This window comes from Aedes albopictus, chromosome 3 (assembly GCF_035046485.1).
Source record: "Aedes albopictus strain Foshan chromosome 3, AalbF5, whole genome shotgun sequence".
NCBI classification, from domain to species: domain Eukaryota; kingdom Metazoa; phylum Arthropoda; class Insecta; order Diptera; family Culicidae; genus Aedes; species Aedes albopictus.
The window spans coordinates 369,604,002-369,626,207 of NC_085138.1; the positions used below are offsets into that span (position 1 = coordinate 369,604,002).

Consider the following 22,206-nt stretch of genomic DNA (forward strand, 5'->3'; position numbering starts at 1 on the left):
GGAGCGCAGCTAGCTAGGTGGGTCGACCAAGTGGAGGACGATCTGCGGACCCTACGCAGAGTGCGGAACTTGAGACAAACAGCCATGAACCGAGTGGAATGGAGGCGGCTACTATGTACAGCAGAGGCCACCCCGGCCTTAGCCTGACCGGTAAGTAAGAGTCCCCGCTTTGCCCAACCTGTCCGGACATGGACGAGACTCCGGATGCTTAGTGAATACTAAGTGAATACTTTTATGAAAATTTCTTGGAAATATTTTTTGGCGTTTTATTTTTGGTTTGATTTGGTCAATTGCTTTGAAAATCATTCATTTTTTTCAGGAATGGTTTTGGCAATTCTTATAGGAGTTTCTTTGGCAACTCTTTGGATTCGTTTAGGAATTTCTCAGGAAGTTTTCAGGAATTTCTTCGAGAATCGAGAATCAAGATTTTTTCTTGCATACTAATCAGCAACTCACATTTCCAAATACAACTAAACATTCTGAATTTCCAAAGAAATTGTTTGAAAAATTTCCATAGCAATTGTTTGAGAAGTTTCCATAGGATTTTTTTCTGAGAAATTTCCAAAGGAATGCCTGGAATTCACAAGGACATTGCTGAAGGAATTTTCAAAGAATATGCCGGAGGACTTGTGAAAAGAATCCCTATAATAGCTATTTGAGGAATTTCCAAATTTATGGTCATAAGAATTTCCAGTGGAATTCTCTATGAAATAGGCAAATAGTCTACTAGGGTTAGGGGGAGATGTCCAAAATTTAGTCTACGTGGTTTATGAACAGTCTATAACTGGAATTGTGTAAGTTTCAAAAGACTAGATCACATCCCCCTGTAGCCCTTCGTTGCATTTTGGTAGACCACCCTCCCCCATCTATATGGCTACGTGGTTTATGGATAACTCCTTCTGCTGAATCAGCCAATGTTTTTTTTTTAATATAAATTTTAAAACTGTTCAAAATTCTTTGAGTGCTAACTACACATTGAACGCACTCCTTTGATCACTTGTGGATCTCGATCTTACAACCACACCTTCAGTACGCTGCAGCTTTGTTTGACATTGGCTCATGCTTCGCGTTCAACCACTTACGTATCGCAACGCAACTCTCCATTCACTCTTTCTCTCCCATTCACAGAGCAGCACTACTAGTTGGTCCAGTAGTGCCAGTCCCGTTCAGATTTTACTTGCGTCAAGATGTGTGTTCCGCTACGTTCTCATTGTCTCAACAACACCTCGTAGATATTGCTCAACCACACAAGTTTCCCACGCATGTGCTAGTTCCACACCCTAATAGTTGGTGATCGCAAGTTGACCAATGTCGTGGCATTCTCAAGCTTTAATAGTCTAAGAGTTCGAAAGTCCGAGAAAAACAATGGAAACCATCACCGATTCCAAGGAGGAATCGAACTTACGCAATCGAAAGCCACAACGAAAAGGAAAGTCCACCGCGGAGGAGACGAGAAATGCGGAAAACAACACCGTAGATGGCGACGGGGAAAACAAACAGAAACTGCAACGCGTTGCGAGTGACGAACCCGAAAAACTCAAAGCCAAGTCTTCGCCAAAGCCAGGTGGCGACAGTGAAAATGTGGTGAACTCCGCCGACAATGAGTCTCGCTTTGTGATCCGGGTCCAGCTGGATGGGGCTTCGGTGGTGTTGTTTGTGCTGTCGTTCGTGACACGGTTCTTTAGGCTAAGCCATCCGAATGGGGTCGTGTGAGTGTACTTTTCTTCGCGATTTGGTTGACTGCGGAACGGGGCGAAATATAAACGGCACATTTAGTAGTGAATGTTTTCCATGAGAGGATGCAACAATGTTATTTAAAGACAGTATACGAAAAAATATTGAACACGACAAATAATGTATATTTTTTTTATTGCATTCATAAATATTCAGATCTGGGAACTGAACTTCTCATCAATATTATTTGTAGCTTATCCTATAAAAATTTCATAAAAATGAAATCTTTTGTGTGTTGATTCGTTGGAACTAGAGTCAATAAATTTTAACAGTGAAGTATCAGTAAGAAATGCGGTTTATCCTTGGTGGTATACATACTTCATAGCATTTTCACGAAACTTGTTACTTGTTTCATAAATTTAGACCTTCTTCACTGACAATTTTGCATTTGTATCATGGAAAACATGTGTATCCGCCACAACCGCGGAAACGTGCAGCCAACCGGATTACTCTTTAATATGATCATCATGGTTTCGCTCGTTTTAGATTCGACGAGATACACTATGGAAGGTTTGCGTCGCTATACCTTCGGAATACGTTCTATTTCGATCAACATCCACCGCTGGGGAAGATGCTGATAGCGGGCGCTGCCAGCGCCGTTGGATACAATGGGAAGTTTGAATTCCCGAAAATCGGAGCCGAATACGATGCGGTAAGTTATGCTACGAAACCCGTTTATATTTAGCCACTTGAGAGCAGAGCGAGAAGGTATGCATAATCTTCTTGATTCAAGTCAGACCAGTTTTCAACAGACAAAATCCCGGAGACGAACTCATTTGTCACCATCGGCCACTAAACACCGGCTGGTTAAAGCAGTTGTGTTCATTGGCTATGAGCTCAGTGGAAAAGGTTACGCAAAACGAATCAACACTAAATAGGTAGGGTCAAGTGGGGTAAGATGCCATTTTTCAAACTTTCATCGTTTTCAATGGAAAATAGCCTCATTAGTTAGGCTTTCAAAGTGGTAACAGCAACTAGATAATATTTGCTCGATACTTCAGCAAAAATATTCACTAAACTATTGCATTTTCATCTATTTTTAGCGATTTTAAAAACTGATTCGTAAAACGGAAGTGGTGCAAAAAGACCTTCTGCCATGGGGTAAGATGCCACTTCATGAAAACATTCAAAAATTACGTCCATCAGTTTTCGGGTATTTCCGACTCTTTTTCCCCCCTTTGTCGCGCTTTTTCGAATACTCAATAAATCGAGTGTTACACCCCTCCCCGCAAAACGATGGTCGTCATATTTGAATGACCCCTAACATGGAAAGCGTAGACATCAATAACCATGCGTCTCCATAGGCGCCTCAATCTCGTTGGGAACACTTGGCTGAAAATGAAATCACCAGAAAACCTTAATTGCAAGCACGAAAAACCGGAAGTTGCCAATTTTCATTGGGAAATCAAAAGATTTTTCGTGGGTTTGGTGGAGTAGCTTCTAAAAAAATGTTCGATGCAAACATATCTTGACACCATTCACCTATAGTAATGATCAAGTCCCATTCAGGAATGATTTTATGAGTTGGGCCATTTTACCCCATCTTGGCATTTTGGGCTTTGTTCCCCTAGTAGGTATTCGCATCTCAAGGTGGATGGACCGGACAGTAGCAGACAAGAAGAAATGATGATGCTGTATGTCGATGGCGGGTGACGACCGGACAGCTTCACACGGGACGATTTTATTTACACCTCTTTCAGTGATTAGTACGTAGCTAAGCATTGACGAAACCGAAAGTGGTTTGCCTCGGCATTTGCGTTTCGCGCGAGGATGCACGTAATAATGTTTGTTCAAGGGATTAGGCGTTGCATTGGGATGGTTCAAATTGCGTTTACCAAATCACACAACCATTGAATAAAGGGTTATGTACTCACAATATAGAGCCATTAAAGGGTGACTCTTTCACTTATTTCATTATCCTAAAATAGTTCAACGAGGTGCAATTGACTTATCCGCTAAGAAAGCGTAAATTTAAAATCATCATTTCTTGACGAATCATGCAAACAGACATAATCAACAATAGTAGGCCACAATAGTCGGTTTATGGCGCCACAAAAAGGTGTGTTGTTACCGGACAACAACTTTTTGCTAGGTTGTTGTCCGGCATACTTGCAACTTGCCCTGCCCACCGTATCCTGCCGTCTTTGGCCACCTTTTGCAAGATGGGTTCGCCGTAAAGTGCAGCAAGCTCGTAAGGACTGTATCGTTAATTATGAGTACACCTGAAAATGGCTGTATTTGGAAATGTTGTATTTATTTTATAAATTAAATTCAATTACATTGTTTATTGACCATCAGAAAAGCCCATGACATGATTGTATATTTAATTTTTCGTGGTTCTTGCCACTTCTCGAACTTTCTTCTTGGTGTTCTTCATAAGGTTTTGGACAACCGTTCCGACGATGGTTTTGCTTACGCTGACCCAGTTTTTCTTGAATTTTGTGACGTCCTCTGCTCCTCTATCCTTTATCCATAGTTTCCCTTTCATCAAAGTTAACTATTTCTCGACGGGCCTTATTTGCGGGCGATTTAGAGGATTCATTGCCCTTTCCACAAATTGACCATTGTTTTCTACATACCTGTCAAAGGTGTCACGCGCATAGTGGCAGGATGCCAAATCCGGCCAAAGTGATGTAGGACCTTTGTGCTTTCTGATAAGTGTCAGAAAAAGTTTCTGGGGACATTCCGTCCGGTATATTTCGACGTTCATACTTGAGAAGTTCAAGAAAGGTGACAATTTCATACCACATTGACATTGACGTCGTACAGTTTCGAAGCCCGAGTTTTCATATGTGCCATATAATCCGATAGAATTTGACTGCGTTTTGGACATTTCTGTTTTGGGTAGGTCTTAAGGGAATTACGCTCCTTGGCACGTTGAACCATACCAACAGTCGTTCCGCACTTTTTTGCGTAATCTCTAATGGATACCTCCTATTTTCTTCAACGATTTTGCAAGTTTTGCTGTCCAAATTTGACTTGGACGCACCTGTTTTTTTGCCGCGTCCGGGTAAGTTTTTCAGTGTGTTATGCATACCGAACCGTTTGATAGCATTTTGGACAACAAAAACCCTAACACATTCATTTTTTGCTAATTTTCTTAGCGATGATCATTTTTCCTTGCAGTGCCTGGTCACAATCGATTTTCGCTTCTCCTCCGTAAATCCTCGCATTGTTCCACTTGAGGAAAAACTTTAAATTTTAATGAAGGTTATCGTTTGTTTACAACGTTAGTAACACATAGACACATAGCAGTTGTCAAAATAAGGCATAGTCTTTCTCCGCTACACACCGTTCTCCTGCACACCGCCGAAGATCATCCTTAGCACGCTTTGCTTGAAAACTCCGAGTGGTTGCAGATCTTCCTCAAGCATGGTTCATGTCTCGTGTCCGTAGAGGACCACCGGTCTTATTAGCGTTTTGTACATGGTGCTTTCTTCTGGAGCCCGTAGTAGGCCCGACTTCCGCTGATGATGCGCCTCCAAATTTCACGACTCACGTTGTTGTCGGCCGTCAGTAACCCAAGTAACACACATGATTGCAAAACAGTTACGGCAGCGTATGTAAGGATTGCGCAGTAAGTCACAGTGACTTCTGTGCATCTCTTACACACGCTGCCGTCACTGTTTTGTAACCATGTGTGTTGCTTGGGAAGGATCCGAGGTAGACGAATTTCTCCACCACCTCGAAAGTATCCCCGTCTATCGTAACATTACAATCCAGACGGATCCGGTCGTGTTCGGTTCCGCCTACCAGCATGTACTTTGGTTTCGAGGCTTTCACCACCAGTCCGACCTTTGCTGCTTCGCGTTTCAGGTGGGTGTACTGCTCTGCCACCGTTCCAAATGTTCTGGCGATAATGTCCATGTCGTCCGCAAAGCACACAAATTGACCGGATTTTGTGAAAAGGGTTCCCCGGCTGTTGAGCCCGGCTCGTCGCATCACAACTTCCAGAGCGATGTTGAAGAGTAGGCATGAGAGCCCATCACCTTGTCGCAGTCCCCGGCGAGATTCGAATGAACTGGATAGTTCACCCGAAACCCTTACGCAGTTTTGCACACCGTCTATCGTTGCTTTAATCAGTTTAGTCAACTTCCCAGGAAAGCCGTTTTCGTCCATGATTCTCCATAGCTCTGCGCGGACGATACTGTCGTATGCTGCTTTGAAGTCGATGAACAGGTGATGCGTTGGTACTAGGTATTTACGGCAATTATGGAGGATTTGCCGTACGGTAAAGATCTGATCCGTTGTCGACCGGCCGTCGATGAAGCCGTCTTGATAACTTCCCACGAACTCATTCGTTTTAGGTGACAGACGACGGAAGATGATCTGGGATAGCACTTTGTAGGCAGCATTCAAAATAGTGATCGCCCTGAAGTTCTTACATTCTAAATGGTCGCCTTTCTTGTGAATGGGGCAGATTACTCCTTCCTTCCACTTCTCCGGTAACTGTTCGGTTTCCCAGATCCTGACTATCAGCCGATGCAGACAGGTGGTCAACTTTTCTGGGCCCATCTTGATGAGTTCAGCTGCGATACCATCCTCACCAACTGCTTTGTTGGTTTTGAGCTGGTGAATGGCATCCTTAACTTCCCTCAGCGTGGGAGTTGGTTCATTTCCGTCCTCCGCTGCACTGGTATCGTCGTTTCCTCCGTTGCCATGGTCTCCCGTGCCTACGTTCTCCATGCCATTCAGGTGCTGATCGAAGTGCTGCTTCCACCTTTCGATCACCTCACGTCCGTCCGTCAAGAAGCCTCCGTCCTTATCCCTGCACATTTCAGCTCGCGGCACGAAGCCATTGCGGGATGCGCTGAGCTTCTGGTAAAACTTTCGTGTTTCTTGGGAACGGCACAGCAGTTCCATTTCTTCGCACTCCGCTTCTTCCAGGCGGCGCTTTTTTCTCCCGAAAGAGGCGGGTCTGCTGTTTCCGCTTCTGTTTGTTACGATCCACGTTCTGTCGGGTCCCTTGCTGTAGTATTGCCGCCCGCGCTGCATTCTTCTCCAAACCGTGGCGGTCGTCGGTACCGTACATTGTAGATGACGGAAAGTTTTGGGCGCAATTTGACCATGACCAGGTAGTGGTCGGAGCCGATGTTGATAATGTCGGAGTCCTGACGTCGACAATGTCGGAGAAATGCCGTCCGTCAATCAGAACGTGGTCGATTTGAGAATCCATCATCTGTGGTGATCTCCAGGTGTAACGATAAGGGAGGCTGTGTTGGAAAAAGGTGCTACGTATGGCCATATTTTTGGAGGCGGCGAAATCAATGAGACGTAGGCCGTTTTCTTTGGTCTGCTGGTGGGCGCTGAACTTACCAATCATCGATCTGAATTCCTCCTCCTGGCCTACATGAGCGTTTAAATCTCCTATGATGATCTTGACGTCGTGGCTTGGACTGGGATCGTACTCGCGTTTGAGCTACGCGTAAAATGCGTGAAGTTGAAGAATCGGCCCTTGATCCTCAACCTGCACATTCTTTCGTCGATCGGCCACCAACCGATCACGCGCCTCTGCATATCACCCATCACGATGAAAGCTGTTCTCAGCTCGCGTGTGTTGCCGCAACTCTGGTAGATGGTATGATTACCTCTAAACGTTCGCACCATGGATCCTGTCCAACACACCTCCTGCAGCGCTACGATGCCGAACCCGCGGTCCTTCAGTAGATCGGCTAGTATGCGGGTGCTCCCAATGAAGTTGAGAGATCGCCTGTTCCACGTACCGAGTTTCCAATCGCAAAAAGGACTTGCTCGCTGGGGCCGTTGCCGTTGGTCTCGGGTCGTATTATTCTGTAGCTGATTTTCCGTTACAATGGTTTTTTACGGCTGGCTCATAGGGCCTGACACCAACCCCCTACTTTCCGGAGGACCATAGTGCACAGTTGAGCTTAAAGTCCTTCCCTGGCACTCGGACGTAGATCAGCCGCTCCTAACATGGGGATCAGACGCTGTTGTGAGCCACTCCTCCTGGAGAACAGACGCTCAGGTTTGCCTAAGCAAACCCCCTTCCCTGTTAGCTTACGACCAAAGTTCCCACCGGGGTTGGTTACCCGATCTTCCCTAAGGTTGCTCATAGTTTCCGGTCGGTACCGCGAGGAGGTAGGGATAGGAGTTGCTGGGCAGTGTAACCGTTCGGTTCCAATATGAACTTGTTGGCTCCACCAACAATCATTTTTCCCAATTTTCCCCTATGAGTACGTAATGGAATATACACACTCATGCGATGCACAACACGAATGAGTGCGTGTTCCGCTTTCACATCGTACAAGGTGGATGGGTGCAGATCCAATTAGAGCAGTTTGAGCTCAGGGAAAAAATAACAGCCCTGTTCAAAATGGAATCGCCCACAGATGGTGCCACCGTACAAAAGGATGGACAAGCATAAAATTGTATCATGAATGTCATATTGTAAAAATATGCTAAATGCCTGGCATGTTATAAAAGATGGGGGTTCTGATGATTTTGTCCTCTATTCTTTCTGTGATCCTCAAAAGGAATTGTCAGTGCGCGCGTGTCTTAGACGTTAATTGTTGAGGTCAGTTAAATCCTCATTTTTGTGTGAATTTTCTTATAATTTTTGTGTTGTTTCTTTAATCTAGGATCTTATGTGTTAGTAGTAAAACGAAAACGAGTAAAGTTAAAATCAACAAGAATATTTAAAATGTGATAAAGTCAAGTTTAAAAACGGTTAGTAAATGGACTATTAAATTACAACCTACAACTAATATATACAGTTAAATTTAGATAAAACCTATATGAGTACACGAACACAGAAAACTACGAAGACAAACCAGTTAAAATAACAGAAAAAGGTAATTATTAGTTATACAAAAGTGAAAAGTGAGGTTAGGTTCAGTGGCGTCACTAGGGTACCAATCCGTGGTGGTTAGGTCCATGTTACGGGCCTTTTTCTGCTTGTGCTTTTTTCCCAAGTTTCCACCAGGCTCATAACCTATGTGAAGAGGTGTCCGGAAGATTCTGCGTGCCAAAACTTGGACTCGCCACGAGTTGTTTCCACGCTGTGCCCAGCGGAGAGTGTGTGTGTGCAGTTCCTCCGCCGCCATTGTCCATAGCCGAAAACGACGATTTTCACCTGGCCGGCTCCCCGGCTCTCCCGTCAGAAAGCGACGATATTCATCTGGCCGGCTCCCCGGCTCCCTCGACACCGGAGAGGTCGCTACCCGTGTTAGTAGTCGACCGATAAACCCCTTTCGAACCCACATCAACCGATTGCCATCGGTTCCATCACCATGATCATGATCTGGATCCGTAGTGAGCAAGTACCACCAGTTCAGCATGCACGTATGTACCCTAAATCTGTGACGTCACCAATAAAACCATTGTAAATAGAAGTTGCCTCAGGAGTAGTCCTTATAGGAAAGAGCAACCCTGATTTGTAAGATTTTTCACCTCCTTTGTTACGTTTTCCGGGTTCACAAAGGAACCTCCAGGCCTCGCCTTTCGTGGATCACTGTGTGTTGTATAGACCCCCCCCCCCTTTTATGCTGGTAAATCCTAAGTCTGGACACCTCTCGGCAGTATTCATGTAATTTGCTCCTGCTTGCATTGGTCATTCATCGCTTTGTATATGGGTGTGTAAGAATGCCTTCAACGACCCTGAAGATTCCTATCCCATGAGCTTCCGAGTTACAGCAGAGGCTAGTGATCTCAATGCACAATGGGTCCAGAGACGTATTTACGAAGACAAAAATGTTTGTGCCTAAACCATAAGTTTTAGATACATGGTGTCTTTGGGAAACTTTCTTCTTTTTTTTCGACCTTTTTTCTCATTATTATGAAATTAGGGTGGTCCCTCTAGTTTCGCTGATATAAACATCTGCTTTTTAACAGTTTTATGTACGTTTACAAAATGTTCTACAAAGTTGTAAAAGAACTTATTTGGAGCAAGTTTGCCGAAGAAACCATTATTCTATCTCTTATGGTTCCTAACATATATTTTTTTAAAAGATTCATGTTAGGGTGATCCATGAATTTCAGTTTTCCTGAAATAACTTTTGATTCGTTCGTTTCTCGTAAATATTTTGTTCCAAGCACTTTTAGAACTATCAACGACGCATATTTTTTCCAAAGAGCTCAAAGTTCTTACTCGCATAGTTTAAAAGATATTGGCATTTTTCTTCGAAAAACCACTTTTTTTTTTCAAAAAGTCATATCTCAAAAAGGAGCAAATGGATTTTAAATCTTGCTTGGATTGGAAAGATCGTACTCTTTTCTATTTATGGTGAAAAAAACTTTTTTGTTTAAAGCTTTTTATTGAATTTTGAAAGTACGATTTTTTTCATGCAAAAGCAGTTGTAACTTTGAAAATTGATGAGATACAAACTTCACGTCTTCGACCAAATTGTGAGTTTTTAGCTGCTATAAAAGTGCCCAGAACAAAGTATTGCGAAAAAATCAACATATAAAATAATATTGAGTAAAAACAGATTTTCATATGAAAAACGACACACTTCAAGCAAATTCAACTCGTCTTTGTTAGATAGATCAAAGTAGCTTGGTAAATGGTCGTCCATTTCTTTCTGAAACCAATGTTTATTTATACTGTCATCACCATTTAGGCACAATATTGATAAGATATTGTAAATCATGTAACTTTTATAGGCTTTTACGTTAACATAAACATATACTAGTGATTGACATTTTCGCTATCCATACATTGAAGTGATGAAATTGAAATTAAATTGATGGAAATCAGCTCAAAATCACATTTTAAGTTGAGTTCATTGACGAATTATGGATTATAAGCAAATTTAAACATTTTCGACATGATTACTTCGATCTATCTAACAAAGACTAGTCGAGTTTGCTGAAAATGTTCCGCTTTCCATATGAAAATCTGTTTTTACTTAATATAATTTTATGTGTTGATTTTTTCGCAATACTTTGTTCTGGGCACTTTTATAGCAACCAAAAACTCACAATTTTGTCTAAGATGCCAAGTTTGTATCTCATCAATTTTCAAAGTTACAACTGCTTTTCCATGAAAAAAATCGTATTTTCAAAATTCAATGAAAGGCTTTAAACAAAAAAGGAACCTGCAGTTTTTTCACCATAAATAGAACAAAGTACGATCTTTCCAATGCAACCGAGAGATCGAAAATCCATTTGCTCCTTTCTGAGATATGACTTTTTGAAAAAAAAAAAGTGATTTTTCGAAGAAAAATGCCAATATCTTTTTAACTATGCGAGTAAGAACTTTGAGCTCTTTGGAAAAAATATGCGTCGTTGATAGTTCTAAAAGTGCTCGGATCAAAATATTTACGAGAAACGAACGAATCAAAAGTTATTTCAGGAAAACTGAAATTCATGGATCACCCTAACATGAATCTTTAAAAAAATATATGTTAGGAGCCATAAGAGATAGAATAATGATTTCTTCGGCAAACTTGCTCCAAATAAGTTCTTTTACAACTTTGTATAACATTTTGTAAACGTACATAAAACTATTAAAAAGCAGATGTTTGGATCAGCGAAACTAGAGGGACCACCCTAATTTCACAATAATGAGAAAAAAGGTCGAAAAATAAGAAGAAACTTTCCCAAAAACACCATGTATCTAAAGCTTAAGGTTTAGGCACAAACATTATTGTCTTCGTAAACACGGCTCTTGACCCATTGTGCAATGGGATCTGTATTGCGTGAGTTATCCAGCCTTTACCATGTTACAGTGAGATGTTTGAACCAATACCGCTTGCGGGCCTTAAAATTCCTGTTCAAAGACTCATCCGGCTTATAAACCTTCTTCTCTACCCTCACAGCCGCGAGTTCGTTGCATCCTTCTACAAGTTCTTACACTACTGGTGTAAGCCCGTTCCTGGGTATCGTGCACCATTGAATTGCTGTCTTTAAACTAGATTGGCAAGGGATCCATGGAACTCTCCTGCTATGGTTTCAAACTTACCTCGCAGTATGGCGGCTGTTCGTTGTTGTCACAGGTCGTTACGTCTGAAATCTCATAATTGTCAATTGACTTGCAGTAAAACTGATTTATACATCAAAACCTCTTGATAATCTCTTTAAGAGCATCTTCCGGCTAAGTGGACCACTCTCGGAGAGGTTTTGCAAACCGCTTTAGGAGTAGCAATAAAACCGTTTTAAAACCTAATAGAAAAATTTCCCATTCTCAATTGTTGTTGTTGTTTTTTTTTTTCAACAAAAACTATGACAGCTCAAGATGCAGAGAAGCTTCTTCGATGGCACGCAAAGTTCAGGACGATACATCATTCGTAAATAGAAGCGGTCATTTCAAAGTAATATTTTAGTTGTTATTGTATTGGTAGGTTTATGTGCATTCAATTTTACCGTGAATGTTGGGGTTGCAGAATCATAAAATTAATGCGCTTCAAAAATAGTGAATATTATCATCTTGGAATGAAATGAATCAATTTGTTTATTTAGTAAAACTATCTCGAATCATAAGAAAACTCAGCAGAGAGGGTTTATTTAAAATTAACTGTTTACCATTCACGCTAGCGAATTCTTCAATATGGCGACCACCATAATCAGCGAAAATAAAACGAAAGCAAGTTTACTTTTATGATGACCGCAAAAAACCTGAAAATGTCGTAGTTCTGCTTTTCCACCAACAGATGTCGTTACTAATCGAACGAATCGCCATCTGTTGAGAGTTTTAACAGTTTTATTGTGGTAATAATGATTGCCAGAAGGTTTACATATCCGAAAGTTTTACTTACTCTTGATATCTGTCTTTATGGATATCTTCAAGTATACTATAAAACATTTTATCAATGGTTTTCATAAAAGCAGTCATAAAAGTGCGAGTTTTAATTATTGCTGTAATAAAACCCTAATAAAAATCAAACAAAACCAATCAGCAATGAAATTGTTACTTGGGACTTTAATCTATTTTAATGATTTCAACATGACGACAAAGTGTACTTTCGTGTTCGCTCGATTGAAGACTGCTGTTTCCTTCAAAGTCCATTGAATACAGCTTATCCATTTGGAACCGTTGTCGACCCATAGAGATGCTGCTAGGGCGGTACTGAGCTCAGATATTCTGCAGAAGCATATTAAAAATCCCACTTATCTCGGTCAAAAAGACATCTACATTCAGCACAAGCTTTACAATATCTATACAGCTGCTTTAAACCGGGGCAACTACAGCATGCCTGGGAGAATTAGTCGCTTGCAGCGTAATTTATATTAATACGACAAATAAATACATACAAAAGGTTAAAGCACTGGACTAGCGATACGGAGACGTGGGTTTGAATCCCACCAAAACAAGTGATAATTTCTTCACAAAGTTTATCCCTCAATTTGTCAATGAAACACACACTGTGTCTTCGAAGAAAATTGATTTGTTTTTCACCTGCGGATCATCTACCCTCTGGCTCTAGGAAACTCCCCTTTGGTCCCTTCCTCTTAAACTTCCCTTCAAGTTAAGGTAGTTAGCGATACGTTTTAAAAAAAATACATCAAGTTGGTGGGGGGGGGGTTCTCTCGGGAGCTTGAGAGGACTTCACAGGCTTTCCGATGAGCTCCAGAGGGGGTTCATGGTGGTTTCAGAGGCATTTCAAGACGTTTAAGGGGAGTTTCACGAGATTTCAGACGGGCTCCTAAACGTTTCATTGAGTTTCCACAGGTTCTAAAGGGTTTAGAAGTTTTGATGAGAGATACTGGAGATTTTAAAGCGGTTTAAATTTGAGGGGCTTCAAAGACGTTTCAAAGCATTTGAGGGCGTTCACGAAATGTTTCAGAAGGGGGTTTTCCCGGTAGCTTTAGATTGAAAAAGTTATTATTATGTAATCCTGCCTGTAATACCCTTTTACGTACCCGGGAAACCCCTGGTGTTGTCGCGGAGTGGACCTGGTGTGATGGTTAGAACACTTGACTGTCACGCCGAGGACCTGGGATCGAATCCCACTCCCGACAAACTCGCTAAATGTGAGTTCTTCCTTCGGAAGGGAAGTAAAGCGTGGGTCCCGAGATGAACTAGCCTAGGGCTAAAAATCTCGTTAATACAGATAAAAAAAACCCTGGTGTTTCAGAGGGGTTCTCAGGGGTTTTTTGGGCTTCGCGGGCTATCAGGTGAACTTCTGGAACGTTTCAAGGGTGTTTCAGAATAATGTTTGAATACATTTAAATACAATTCGGGGTGGTTGCCAGCCAGTGCTGTGGTTTCGCAGAGATTCCTGGGAGTTTTAGGGACTTTTAGAGATTTTCAGACAGCCTTCAAGACGTTTAACGGCGTTTCCGCAGGATTATAGGGGTTTAGAGATCTTCGAGATAGCTTCAGAAGAGTTTTGAGTTAGCTTCAGAAGAGCTCCATAGTGGTTTTAAAGCGGTTTGGTTTAATTTTTCTTTTGCTTTAGGTTACGGTCCAAACCATACACTACGTCAGCGAGTTGATGCAATGATGGGAATGTTAAATCCGTTCTAAGTCGGTTTCTGGGGGTTTAAGGTGGCTTACAAGCTTTTAGGTGTGTTTCAGGAGGTTACTTGGGAGTTACAGTGGCACAATGAGAACTCCCAAGCAACCAAAAGTTCGGATAAAATAGCATGTTTTGCTTAATCAGCTATTCGAAGGAAGATGAATAGCATTCTATTCAGCTCACTTTTTAAGTAATTAACCGAACTTGAGTTCACAGAAGGTACACTTGTGTCGCTGAAAGGAACGCTATTCAGCTTAAAAATAAGCTTCGAAAAAATGAAAAAATGTGTTCAGTCCTCAAAAGTAATATATTATTAAGAGACTTTAGTTCATGTGGAATCCAAATTGACTTACTGAGATTTGAACTCGGGTTCTCCTCGTTGAAAGCCGGTGCCTAACCACTACTCCATATATGTGTTGTTAGGCACTGTGGGAGTTTACTCAATGTGCTGATATCATATAGTAGAGCTTAATCAGGTTCACGTGTGAACTTTCTCTGAACTTGAAAAACTTTTTGAAGTCGAAGGTTCGAAAGAAGTTCACGTGGAACTTCTTGTGAACTTACACAGTTTGACATTTTCAGTTTGTTGTGGTTCGCAGTGCAAAGCAATAAAATAGGGCCAGTGTATCGAATTTAAGAAAAGATTATAAGTTTCTAGCTTGGTGTCCAGTGGCTACGATCGCGTCGATTACCGGCGCGCTGCAGCGACAAGTGAGACAGGGTAGGAAACATCCAGCCAAGCTGGAACAAATTTATTCACAGCAAAAAAAAACACTCCGGCGGAATCCGAGGTAGAGCAGTTGTCCGCTGCGGAGGCAGCCTTCCCGAGCAGTAGGGAATAATAACAGCATAAGAAGCTGTGTTATTTGGGTAAAATAACTGAACAATAGAATCGATTATTTTTATGTTATTAACATAACATATTATGTTATAAACTTGTCTGTCATAAGCGGCAAAATAACAAATATCATAACAAAAAAATGTTCTTGGAAAACCATTTTAATAACTTTTTTTGTTAGTTTCAATAACAAATTGATAACAGTGAATTTGGGAAATGTTTCAATAACAAGTTTAGAAATTAGAGGGGGCTCGTGGCCTCACGGCTGCACGTTCGCTTCATACGCGGATGGTCATGGGTTCGATTCCCACCCCCCTCATTAACACTTCGTCCAGCCACCAGAAGATACAACACGGATGACGATGAACGGGGACACATCCATCCTCCACCAGTGTCAGATGGTGACTGCGGCACTTGACCCTCTTCGAAGGCAATATGCCTCATACGACACCTCTACAATACGGTAAAATGAACCAATGGCATACAACAATGGACTATGAATGAATGGATATAAATTGGACCACGCGATGATGTAGCTACATCACCGAGCAGCAACAAACGACAGAGATATCTCTTCCTACATATGCGGTAGTGTATGCGATAGAGAACAAAGTGAATAGTCAAGCTAAAAATAGATTCTGTAACAGTATAGGAGCTACAGGAACACTATGAAATCGGCACAGTAGCGGTCATGAACACAGAGTGCCTGCCAAATAAATATACGGAATAAAAAAAAAAAAAAAGTTTAGAAATTAATATGTTATTGATAATAATCGGAAAGCAAAATTTGTTATGGTATCAAAATCGTAACTAAATAAATTATGATACTTATTATATAAAGTTATTTACTTTGTCTCACAAACCCACCAATAACATGACTAACAATACTTTAAATGATCGAAAAATACTATATTCATATTCAGAATCAGAATAAATAAATCATTTAAAAGAATATAAAAAAACTTCCAGAAATTTCTTTGAGACTTCTACTACGAAATCGTTCACAGATTTTCAAAGACTCCTCTAGATATTCCTCCAGAATTATGAACAGAATCCCTTCAAGGATTTCTTCAGAATTTCCCGTGATTATTTGTTCCGAATTTCATCTTAAGATGTCTCTGAAAATTTCTTTGAGAATTTATCCAGGAGTTTTTCAAAAGATTTTGCCAACAATTCTAATAATCGCTCAGAAGAATTTCTTTTGGAATATCTAAGAAGATTGCGCCAGGAGTTATTTTGAAGACTTTTCCAGGGTACCTAAGGGTTTGTCCAGAACTTCGAGGTGTTTTTCCGAATATTATTTAGGGGATTTTCAGAGGATTCGTTCAGAAATTTCCGTCCTAACTGTATACAAAAATGGAACAAAACAAAAGGACAGGTAATTATTATCGAATTGTTGCTTTGATTTCAAAACTTGTTACTGCTATGCTATTGTTGATAAGTTGATCAATAGTACAACGATAACAAAACTTGTAGTTCAACAAAATATGTTATTGAAATGTACCTGAGTGAACGTATATCAATTGCTAAATTATAACAAAATAAGATTGTCCAACAAAATTTGTTATTGATAAGCTATATCTTGATAATTAAATAATAACAAAACAAGATATAAAAACAGGTCATGTGATTTCGTAGTTATTGATTTGATATTCTCCTCTGCTCGGGTTTGATCCACACAATACGGATGCTTTGCGTTGATTACAAGTAAGTACGTTGAAATATTATAGTGAAATAAAGTGTACTTGTGAAATTATCACAAGCTGTGGCTGCTGAGCTCGTTTTGCGAGTGATTCAATTGAATGAGAACTCCTCTCGAGCCCCGCTGTCGCCGAAGTTTAAGTGAAGTTCACTTTTGGTACGGTTAATATTTATCTGAACTTTGAGTAGTAAGTTCAAAACAAGTACGGAATAAGTTCGAAACGGAACTTTTCAAGTTGTTGGAATATGCCCAACTGAACTTTATATGAGCTTTATTTTGCGTGACTCTAGCAAAAGTTCAAGATAAGCTCGGTTAAATTTCAATTGAATCCTGCTCAAAAGTTCAAAGTAAGTTTTTTCTGGACCTCTTTTCTACTTTAATGTCGTTTTGAAGAGAAGTCAAAAGCTTGTACATGTACTTCCAAGTTCATAAATAATACATGAGTAACTTTTTAGAGAATTAAGTTCAACGAAACCGGAATTGAACCAAACTTGAACTTCTGAGTTCGTTTTTCAAGTGGAATCCGAACTTTGGGTTGCTTGGGATTTTAATTGATTGTTTCAGCTTGATTTTCAGTTTTACAAACAGCTTGTTGTTCTAACCAAGAATTCCAGAAGCCTCATTAAAGTTGTTTTAGTTTTTCTGCTGTTCCAAATTTTTCGAGATGATATTTACTGCCTATGATCGCATAATTGTCCCATATGAATAGGATACCCAGCAAAGATGGGACTGATATGCGATCATGGGCAGTTTATGTGTTCACAATCGTAGAATACTTCAGCGATATGCAAATTGACAACACTACTTGAAATAACTTTGGAACCTTGAACTAGGGTGACTTTGGGTATTATCAGCCGGTTCGTTCTCTTCGTCACGGGTGGTTTTGTTGGCCATGTTGACTGAAATTTGGTCGTTCAGCGTGGTAGTGAAAGATTTGAGGCCAGCTTTGAGTTTAATTCAGATTTAAAAAAATCGTTCTGTGATGAAGAGATCAAAACTGCTGAAAAGACATAAGTTTCCCTACAATATTCTTGAGTTTTTTCTAGTATATATTCCCGCAGAAGTTTAATGAACTTTTTGACTCTTGAAAATCTTTCTGATTCAACCTTTTTGATGTCAATTCCTACAATGTTTCTTGTGTTTATGGCAGAGCTATTTGAAATCTTCTTGTGTATCCTTATCCTTATCCTTAAGTTTTGTCATACTTGTAGAGTTCCTATGACTGTTGGTGGTATCCAAAAAATTCTTCAGGACTATATAGCACTTTCTAAAATTAACATTTTGCATATCTACCTAAAGTTCCTTAGGATACTAGAACATGGTACTGAAAGTTTTTCTCGATTTTACATTTGAAATTTCGAACTGTTAGTGAAGTTCCAAAATCCATATTTTAAATAAATCATATAAAAACGTAAAATACACATTCTCTCGTAACCCGAGCAGAAGGGAATAACAACAGCATAAGAAAATGTGTTATTTTGGCAAAATAAACTGAGTAATGAAATAAATTATTTTCATGTTATTAACATAACAAATTATGGTATAAACTTAGCTGTTATAAGCGGCAAAATAACAAAAATCATAACAAAAAAATGTTCCTGGAAGACCAATTTAATAACATGTTTTGTTAGTTCGATAACAACATAATAACAATGAATTTGGGAAATATTTCAATAACAAATGTTGTTATTTGAAAGTTATTGATTACAATCCGAAAGCAAAATTTGTTATGATTAGTTTGATGTCACATAGTAAAAGTTCGGACAGTGGTACGCGTGTAAATCAAAGGGATACCGCTGTCTGATCACTTTTGCACATTTATCAACACCTTGTCACGCCCAGGCCTGTGAACGAAAACATTTTGTACTTTGTACACGTAAAATTCTGCATATTAGTAGTTCCGTGTCAAAAATTCAGCTCAATCCATCAAAGAAAAACATAGTTACAGCATCTCAAACATGGCCATTTTGTATGAAAATCGGCGTTCGTCCGATCAATTATGCACCACAGTGTACGTAACTAAATACTAAAAACGGAACATAAAACAGGTCATAATTATTGAAGTGTTCATAAAATAATAAACCAAAATGCTCGTTCAGTCCTAATTAGAGGAACTAATATGATCATACACACGGTATGCTGTAAACAATGGGTTGTAAACAAAATCTTGAATGATGTAGTTTCAATTTTAAAACTTGTTCTATTGTTTATTAAATATGTGTACACTCTCAATAGTATAATAATAAAATTTGTTCCATAACAAAACATATGATTAAAATATTATTTTATTGGTGTATATCAATAGCTTGATCATAACAAAATAAGATTGTCAAACAAAACATGTTATGAAAAACTTGTGCCTTCATAAGTTAATAATAACAAAACAAGATATAAAAACAGATTATGTGATTTGATAGTTATTAGTTTGATATTCCCCTCTGCTCGGGAAATCTAAGTTGCATATTGGTCTTACAAACTAATTTATTTACTTTTCTTATTTTTTTTTTTTCAGAGTGTTCCTATCTTTGCGTTCCGCTTCGTACCAGCACTTTGCGGAAGCTTGTTGGCCCCAGTCGTCTACAGCATTCTTCGTCAGCTAAAACTAAGCCAATTTATTGCCATCATTGGTGGACTGCTGATTGTCTTCGGTAACATCATCTTTTTTATTTCTATCGTTTTCCTAAACAACTTATGATTCACGATCGTTTCAGATAACGCCCTCCTGACGCACTCCCGCTTCATTCTGATGGAACCGATGCTGTCACTCTTCTCCGCCGTCGGTCTCCTGTTCATGCTCAAGTTCCTCAACAGTCAGCCATTCTCCGCCCGGTGGTGGTCTTTCGGAGCCCTTGCTGCCGCGTCGCTTACGGCAGGAGTTTGCGTCAAATATGTTGGCTTCTTCAGCTACGCCCTAGCATGCTACATTATCGGTCGTCACGTGTGGATGCAACTGCCTGATCGAACCCAATCCAACGTACATCTGCTGATGAAGAGTGTTACTAAGGCTGCACTTTTTGTATCCGTATCTGTTGCATTGTATTTGGGTTGCTTTTACATTCACTTGGAAACTCTGTACAAAGCGGGCCCTCACGATAGCGTCATGACCAGTGCCTTCCAAGCTTCGCTGGAAGGCGGACTGGCATCCATTACGAAAGGTCAACCTCTACGGATCCAACACGGATCGCAGATTACTTTAAAACACACGCATGGACGAGTCTGCTGGATGCATTCACATGCCCACGTATACCCGATCAAATACAAAGACGGACGAGGTTCTAGTCATCAACAGCAAGTCACGTGCTACGGGTTCAAAGACGTGAACAACTGGTGGATTGTGAAACGCCCGGAAAAGGAGAACATCGTAGTCGGTGAGGAACCGGACTACATCCAGGATGGCGACGTTATTCAGCTGGTCCATGGCGTTACAAGCCGAGCATTGAACTCCCACGATGTGGCATCAGCGATGACTCCACTCAGTCAGGAGGTGTCCTGTTACATCGACTACAACATTTCCATGCCAGCCAACCTGTTGTGGAAGGTCGAAATAATCAACGCCAAAGATTCGAAGAACAAGTGGAACGCCATCACATCGCAGGTCCGGTTGATCCACGTAGCAACGAACGCAGCGCTGAAGTACACCGGCGAGCAGCTACCGGATTGGGGATTCAACCAGTTTGAAATGGCTGCCGATCGGAGACAGTACACCATAGATACGATCTGGAACGTGGAGGAACATCGTTACACTCAAGATGCCGAAAGAAAGGATGTCCTGGAGAAGTTGTTGAAAACGGAGATGATCCCACTGGAGCCGACGAAGTTGTCCTTCTGGGATAAATTCAGCGAATTGCAGATGAAAATGCTGCTCCACGCGGAAAAGATTGAAGGTCACATGTATTCGTCGGAACCTTTCGATTGGCCACTGATGGACAAAGGAATCGCGTATTGGGTGGATGGTGCATCGAATGCGCAGATCCACCTGCTCGGAAATTTGGTTATCTGGTACTCGGCAACTCTAGCGATTGTGGCGTATATTGGACTACTGGTGTTCTATCTCATGCGGCGCAGACGGAACTTCTTCGACCTGAGCGAAGATGAATGGCAAAACTTCCGGTTTGGAGGTGAAATTTTCCTGGCCGGATACTTGATTCACTACCTACCATACTATTTCGTGGAAAGAACGCTGTTCTTATATAACTACCTCCCGGCACTTCTGTACAAGATTCTACTGCTGTGTTTCGTGTTGGAACATATTCAGTTGGTGATCAAGAAATTTGTTAAAGTCCGTTTGGTTTCCGTCATGTATAGCGCCGTCCTCTATGCCTGGATTGCTGGGGTGATTTACTTCTTCAGCAAGTTCAGCGTACTCAGCTACGGAACCACCGAGCTCAGCGCTGATGATGTACTCAAACTACGGCTGAAGGATACGTGGGATTTGATTGTTCATAAGCCTTAGGCATGAGATTTCGTTTAAGTTTGTAGAATTTTAACAAGAATACTCGTTTGACATGTTTTTGGAATAGCTGTACTCGAAACAATTGTATATGTTGTGAGGACGATTAAAACAATACTCAATGAATAATAATTTTGTTTTATTTAGAAAGAAAGCTGCGACAAGTGTTAAAAAATAGACACGGACACGTTCAATGCTTCCAGTGAGCTTTTCGATCTTTGAAGGAAGCACGACACTAGACAACGGACTAGCATGCAACGCCCAGTGGTACAGCCGAAAACTTTTCTTGACAGCTGCGGCGGGAATCGAACCCGCGCTCCTCAGCACGATGCGACTAAGAGCTTGGTGACCCTAGCCGCACGACCACGGAGCGTCCAAGTGTTCGTCGAGAAGTCATTTGAGAGCAGGAAGGTTTTCATCCTTTATCAGCACCATTTTGCCAGTGAGCAGGATGTTCCTCTAATGTCTTGTTGAGCAGGTCGGTAAGTACCGAGTGACTCCATCTGGACCACACACGATGATCGAATTCTTCAGCCTTCTGCCGTCAGGGGACATTCAATGAGAAAGCGGCCTGGAGAAGTCAACACATCAAGGTCCCTCAAATCGCTGTTGATCTCTGTCAGCGATCTAGAGTTGAGACACGCCTCGCTTTTGTCACTCAGAACCGTGTTCAGCGATTCAGGAGTGAACATTTCCAGGCCTATTATCTTCTTTCTGAAGTGCTGTTTCATGGATTTCACTGCCGCTTGCCTGAATATTTTGACAGAGACGATCACGACTCCGATTAGGTTTAAATCGCTGGGATCAAAGATTCTTGCATCGTACGTTTGCAGATCACCATCGAAGTTGTTCACTTGAATGTAGATGTAATCCACCATCTGTTTCGTCTAGGGCTAGGGATACGTTGTGTTGGATTGGAGGGGGGGACTCCAGGCGACGATGAAGAACACACGAAATTTGGACTCAACTATATATTTGCCATCGAGACAGACGGCGTGTCTGCTCGATGGGGAAACGAGAAACTTTTAGCTACAATACAAAATTCTGTCGCCTTTTATAGGCG

General features: G+C 40.9%; 1 protein-coding gene across 1 annotated transcript; it reads left to right on the forward strand.

Annotated features, from left to right (window-relative positions):
- Nucleotides 1-1,146: 1,146 nt before the first annotated feature.
- On the forward strand, nt 1,147-21,275 carry LOC109397145 (protein O-mannosyltransferase 1). Its single transcript, XM_019669485.3, has 4 exons — nt 1,147-1,709; nt 2,221-2,386; nt 19,206-19,341; nt 19,405-21,275. Exons 1-4 carry the CDS (start codon nt 1,366-1,368, stop codon nt 21,144-21,146), a joined length of 2,388 nt encoding a protein of 795 aa, XP_019525030.3. The 5' UTR covers nt 1,147-1,365; the 3' UTR covers nt 21,147-21,275.
- Nucleotides 21,276-22,206: the final 931 nt, after the last annotated feature.

Excerpts from the sequence above, each read along its gene's own strand:
- LOC109397145 (XM_019669485.3), top strand. The coding sequence starts at position 1,366 with ATGGAAACCATCACCGATTCCAAGGAGGAATCGAACTTACGCAATCGA. Across the intron at positions 1,710-2,220 it reads AGCCATCCGAATGGGGTCGT|ATTCGACGAGATACACTATG; the intron begins GTGAGTGTACTT and ends CGCTCGTTTTAG. Across the intron at positions 19,342-19,404 it reads TGGACTGCTGATTGTCTTCG|ATAACGCCCTCCTGACGCAC; the intron begins GTAACATCATCT and ends CGATCGTTTCAG.